The sequence below is a fragment of the Arachis ipaensis genome, chromosome B04, assembly GCF_000816755.2.
Source record: "Arachis ipaensis cultivar K30076 chromosome B04, Araip1.1, whole genome shotgun sequence".
In the NCBI taxonomy this organism is placed as follows: Eukaryota; Viridiplantae; Streptophyta; class Magnoliopsida; order Fabales; family Fabaceae; genus Arachis; species Arachis ipaensis.
In genome coordinates this window covers 112412352-112419146 of record NC_029788.2, presented here as the reverse complement: position 1 = coordinate 112419146, position 6795 = coordinate 112412352, and the positions used below count along the sequence as shown (strand labels likewise).

General features: G+C 30.2%; 1 protein-coding gene across 1 annotated transcript; it reads right to left on the bottom strand.

Annotated features, from left to right (window-relative positions):
- Positions 1359-5221, bottom strand: LOC107639718 (alpha-galactosidase 1). Its single transcript, XM_016343289.2, has 15 exons — positions 4934-5221; positions 4622-4680; positions 4326-4382; positions 4195-4229; positions 3986-4089; positions 3814-3889; positions 3669-3727; positions 3510-3575; positions 3343-3426; positions 3189-3253; positions 3011-3093; positions 2828-2918; positions 2656-2705; positions 2433-2573; positions 1359-1717 (listed from the first exon to the last, which is right to left on the bottom strand). Exons 1-15 carry the CDS (start codon positions 5095-5097, stop codon positions 1625-1627), a joined length of 1227 nt encoding a protein of 408 aa, XP_016198775.1. The 5' UTR covers positions 5098-5221; the 3' UTR covers positions 1359-1624.

Below are 6795 nucleotides of genomic sequence, written 5' to 3'. Positions count from 1 at the left end.
AAAAAAAAATTCTGCAATTTATCATTTTTTGTGGTGTTCACATACAATTTATCAGTGGTGGTGCTAATTCAAAAGCATGTTAATGAATGCTTTAACCATCCATGTGTGGATAAAAATTTGAATTAAGTTCTGAACAGCTGTATCTCAACACGATGCTACTAAAAATGATGTGAGATTGATGCCATTGAATAAGAGCATCATAGTATTGGACCACAGAAATCATATATGTAGGTGTGGAAGTAGAATATTACCATATTTATTATTGTATTTCATTTATTGTTATAATAACCTCATTATGTACATTATTACTTTTTATAATTCATTACTCATTTGATACTCATAAATAAAATGCACTAAATTCAGACTCTTCAAATCTAGAAATGACTCATAAATTTTAATTTTTGAATATTGATTATGTAGATATATTTGAGATAACAACATTATAAATTGCTTTTCTCACTCATTATTATTTTACTTTATTTGTTTGTAGCCTTTCAACTTGAGGTGAGACAAGTCAATCAAGAGTAGTTTAATTTGTGTAAAAATTTACATTAATATTTTTTTTAATGTCAAGAGTTTGAATCCTCATATAATGAAAAAATGTTGCATAGACAATACACCATTGCTTGAAAATCGCTAGGAATTTTAATGCTTCAATTGAGGTAAAAATGCTTCAATTGAGGTAAAAACATTACTTTACTAGGTTAATGTAAATGTTAGGCATCCTAAGAAAGTTCAAAACACAGGTGGCAAGATATTTTTTGGTTCCTCTAAATAATGTTTGATATGAAAATAAAACTATATAGATATCAGATATATCATATATCAAATAAGATAAGTAATAATCCAAATATGGAAAAAGGAAAAATGATAAAGAACATTAAGAGTAGAGTTAAAACTCAATTCTAATTAGATTCTTGGATTGATCCAAAAAGAATAGGACATGATGAAAAACAAAAGAAAAAAAAAATCACAAGTAATTCCTCTTATGTGATGGTATGAATGTGACACGATGGTATGAACGTAGTACAAAAGTATGAAAGTGTATGATATATAACTTGTGATATTGAGTTGGTTTAGATGATTCTCGAAGAAATATATATGTATAAACTTATTATTTGTCATAAACTTATTTTAGGATTGAATCCGATGTGTTTAAAAATTCGACAAATTTACGAGCCTATTCAAAAGAGTTATACTAGTTATAACTCAAAATCATAACTTTAAAAATTCATATTGACATGTATATTAAAATTTAAAATAAAATAACAAATAAATTTATAAAATTTTACGCTTTGAACAGATTAATTTCTCAAAAAAAAAAAAAAAACAAATAAAATTTTTTACTATAATAGATATAAACAAACTTCGTTTAAATTAAACCATTTTATCCGAATCATAAAGGCTAATCTAAAAGTAATTTTTTCACGTCTACTATCATAAAAGATTTCATTGATACTTTTTTTCTTCTAAAACTAATCTATCCGAAATATAAATTTTTAAGACTTATTTGTCACTTTATTCTAAAATTTATAGTTCATAATCCACACTTAGCGTACTACTCTGATAGAGGTAAACTCCAGAAGGTGCAGTCCTTAGCTTTGTTTGTGGGTGGTTGGAGAAGTCAATCTACTGGCTTCAAGACATACATTTTACAAGAATGTGGATCCACTGTAGCACTCAATTTATTCACGAATAGTTTCTTCAATGTCTTGTGCTGCATTCATTCAAAACCATACCTTACAACATCAGTAACCCCCCAATAGTTTCAAAACTCACGTGCAGTTGTATTCATGTAAAATTGATAGTTAAAAAATAATTTGGTCAAATATTCAAATTATTCAATAATTCTCAACTAAGACAATTAGACAACTGATTTGAGTTTTTACCTAGCCGATAATGTATTCGTGTTTAACTTTTTTTCTTTTAGATTTTGGGATTTGGTCTAATCCCTGTTAAATTTACTATTCCATTTTGATCTTCATTTTCTAAAAATATAAGCACAAATGACCCTAAAAATTTTCAAAAATGTGAGTTTTATAGATATCAAAACTAAAACATAATATACGCTAATCCTAATATATTCTCCTAATTATCCTCTTAATATTAAAATAGTAAAAAGATAAGAATAACTATCTTCTTTTTTTTTTTAAAAAAAAACATATATTTGAATTTTTACTTATGTAAGTATTAAGAGGATAAATAGGAAGATGAATTAAGACTTCGAATCATTACTCATATACAATAAGTCCATATATTAAGTATGAAAAAAAAAAAAGTGAAAAATTAATGCAATTGTTTTCACATGAAGTTGATAGATGAAAAACGTTATATAGCAATTTAATCAAACATGTCAAATCATTTAATAATTTTCAGCTATTAACTTTACATAAAAACAACTGTATCCAAGTCTCCACAAGAAGAGAACATACCTCCCAAAGGTCTCTTGCTTGAACAACACTGTTTTGGGGAATGCCAATGTCATCCCAATTGGCTGTGATGGCATTGCGCCGAGGCCCTCTATTAAGCAACACAACAGCTACCTTATACCCTGAAAGAGGACCTGCCCATATCTGCACCCAAAAACATGCATATCAACCCTTCTTGCTAATTTCAGACTAGACACACACAATCATATTTGTTTGTTTTAATTACCTCTTGATCACCTTCCATCCTAACCTTCTTGGCTTGTACACCAAGCGAATCTAACACGGTACGAATTTAATATTGTTAGTGACAGAATAACAAGTTAACGACGACTACTAAGCCTTTTCCTACTAGATAGGATCAGAATAACAATGTTAATGCGATGATTGCATCAAATCACCTTGGTTAACTGCAATAACTTCTTTGTTTGTGATTATCTCCACAATCTCTTTAGACATGTTTCGAACGTCGCAACCGAGAAGAAGAGGAGCCTGCACTAAAACTTATAATGAGAAACAAGAATGCTCCCAATGAACATTACTAACTATGACATGAACTGGGATACAAGCGTGCATCTTCATACCTTGGAAATGGCCCATAAACTGAAATGAACAATGTATTCATCTTTTGTCATTCCTCCATTTCCCACCTCAAGCATATCAGGATCTGTTCATTTGATAAAATCCAACAGAAAACTTGTTCAATTTCAGAATTCAGACAAAGCTACTGATAAGTGAAATCTAAATTTCTAGATTTCTAACCATTCCAACCGCCCGGTTTTGCGAGATCAGCATAAACTTCATTCATATCAGCCCTTGAAATCATACTGTTGTAAAAAGAGGCTAGTTAAATAAAATTCCAAATTCAATTACAAAACTTCTAGAATTAGAAAAAACTGAATCCATATTTTTGCACCTTTCCCATGAATCAGTGATGTCATTTGTAGTTCTCCAGCTATTTCCGACTCGAGTGCCCCATAAAGCCGGATGCATGTCGCCCCTAAACAAACAAAGCAATTGCAATTAGAAGGAAGAAACTAAAATTAAAACAACACAAAATTGTGGAACATATAAGAGTTTTACCATTCACATAGAGAGAAGAAGATTGGACGACCAGCGTTCATTAATGCTCGAGTCATAACAGGATATCTGCGAATAAGAAAGAAGAGCAAAGTTTTCAAACTCATGAATGATGATCAAAGGAAAACATAAAAGGTAAAGTGAAAATATACTTTCAACTACCTAACAGTTGGTTTTGATCCATCATGGTTACAATTGTCATACTTCAAATAATCAATACCCTGCAAAATAAGGCATCGTTACGACTTATTTAATAGCGATCGATTGATATGTATGTTCCTTAAAAAATAAAGATAATGTTTGCTACCCATGATGCAAAAGTCTTGGCATCTTGAAACTCATGACCAAGTGAACCAGGCATCTTTTTGCTACAAGTGAAATACCTGCGAAATCGCGAAACGAAACCTTAGTTTAAAGAATCAATGGTTGAATGAGAAAATGGGACTAGTTTGATTGGGAATTCGGCCAAGTCTATGTACCCTGCATCGGAATAAATTCCAAGCTTAAGACCCTTGCTATGAACATAATCTGCAAGAGCTTTGATTCCAGAAGGGAATGTAGATTTCTTTGCTACCAAATTGCCCTGCAAGATTATTTGGAACAAATTGTTTTTTGACACAATGCACTAACTTTCAAGGATAAAAAGAATAGAAGGAAGAAAATCAAAGAAAAACCATAGGTATAAGACCTTATCGTCACGGTTTAGCTCAGCCCAGCAATCATCTGCATGAATGGTATGATTATAGTTACAGCATTTTGCTTTGTGAAAAATGAAATCAAAATAGAAGAACTTGAAAATTTAGTTGCTTTCATATGTACCTATGTTTACAAAAGTGTATCCAAGCTTTGAAAGACCAGTCGAAACAAGCGCATCGGCTGCAATCGAAAATCTATAAATCAAGCCATTGCCTTAACAATTCTTGATTGTATACAAATAAAGATTAAATTGAAATGCAAACAATGATAGGTTTGAAATCCAATTTAGGGAAGAACTGCAAAATTGAATACAGAACTAACAGAACAGTGCCTTCTATGAAACATTAATTCACAATTTCAAATGCCAAGTACTTATAAAATTCACATGGAACAAATTAAAGATATGAATGATCAAATACCAGTTTCCCGGATGATTTTTTCATTAATTTGACAGTTGAAGTGATTCCAACTGTTCCATCTGCACAAAGAGTTTTCACAAATCAATCAGCATCATCAATCATTTAATGCATATATCCAAAAGTCCAAAACAATTGAACATGAATGAAAAAAACAAACAAATAAATAAAGAGAAAGGTCCAATCATATATACCAATGACAATAATTGATAAAAAAAATAATTATAAAAGAGAATAAAACAAAGAAAGCATATAACAAAATAACAGAATTGCAATCAAAAGAACAAGAAAACAAAGATTTAAGATTATACATACCCCATAGGAGGAGTTGTTCCAAGGCCATTAGCAAGAAGGCTTCTTCTGTGTTGGTCCACCACATTACCAAAGTTGGCTGAAGCAGGAACACAATTCAATGAGAGATTCAAAAGGGTCACCAAAACCACCACCACCAAGATCTCATAACCAACCCTTCTCTCCATTGTTGCTTACTTCAGCAACTACTCTATGTTACTATGTTACTACTTACTACTGCTACCCTTTACTTAGTGAACTAGTGTGTGTTTTCTTTATCTATTTATATTGTTTTATTATACTTTTGATTTATTGTTAGATCAAGAGGGTACAATAACGTGTTCCTGTGTCAGAGGTTAGTGTTTTATGTAATCATGATCATTCTGGAAGATATATATAATAAATTTGTCATTATCTAAATTTAAATTTTACATTTGAATTGATTTGTTTATTTTTAGGATTAGATTTAGATTTAAATTTAATATTTGTTATTTTGTTATTTTGTTATTTAGTTAATTATGATTATAATCACTTTCTAATAAAATTGTAATTTATTTATTTATATATAATAAATAAATTTGGTATAAGAGTTTAATATTTTTTATTTTTTTTATAATATTTTTTAACCCAACAAACTAAAATTTAATTTGTTGGAGATTAAAATTCTATTTAAGAGTTTATCATTAATCAATAAATTATTTTATATATAAAAATGAGATTCGAATGTGCAACACTTATTTATATTCATGAAAAAAAATCACTCATCATCATTGAATAATAAATATTGATTATTAATATGAGTAAGTATAACATAATCATTATTTATCTAATGAGAATAATGTAAGATTAAATGATTAATATTAAATACAAATCCAAAATTATCATGACCGTATCATTTATGGTTTTTTTAAATAAATAGAGGTGGTAACAAGGTAGATAAAGATTTAGGTAGGAGTGTTCATGGCCCGGCCCGACCCGAAGACCCGGCCCGGCCCCGAACCTTTTAGGGGCTAATTTAGTGTGATTTCATCGGGTCTAGGGTCGGGTAAGGGTCTCAAAAATAGACCCGGTCATTATTTCGGGTCGGGTCCGGGTCATAGCTCGGGTCACCCGAACTCGTCCCGGTGGCCCGGTCATTATACACAATTAATATTTTGTGTTATTAGTGATGGATGATGACTATTCTTATGTGAAATTTAAGTATTGTAAACCTTAATATTTTGTGTTATTAGTCATTATAAGACTATAAGTTAATGTTTTATGTTTAAAATGCATAAGACTTTAGACTAATTCATAATATTGTGTTATTTGTATTGATTTAAATATTTGGTGTTATTAGACAATATTAGTATTGATTGTGGTTATGTTTTAATTTTAGAAAATGGTTGGTTCTTGTTATAATTTTTTAAGTGAATTTTACTATGTGAATTGTGAAATAATGATTGGACATTAGGTGATTTTTACATGTTGAAGACCGGTTTTCACCCGGTTTTTACTCGGTTTTCACCCGGCCCGAAGATGCATAGGTTTCATCGGGTCTAGGGCCGGGTTAGGGTCATGAAATTAGGCCCGATCTATATTTCGGGCCGGGTCTGGGTCAGGCCAAACCCGGTGTGACCCGGCCCATGAACACCCCTAGATTTAGGGATGTTTAAATTTAAATTGATCTAAATTAAATATTTAAATTGTTTATCTAATTCAATTCAAATCGAAAATTGATTGGATTCTATTTTTTGTAAATCGCTAGATCGGATCAGATTTTGAATTTATTTTTTATAACTGGTTCAATCCAATTCAAACCGCACAATGTGCTATAATATTATTATTTTATTATTATATTTATAATTATATTTATAACATATTCAATTTTTTATATATTTTTATAT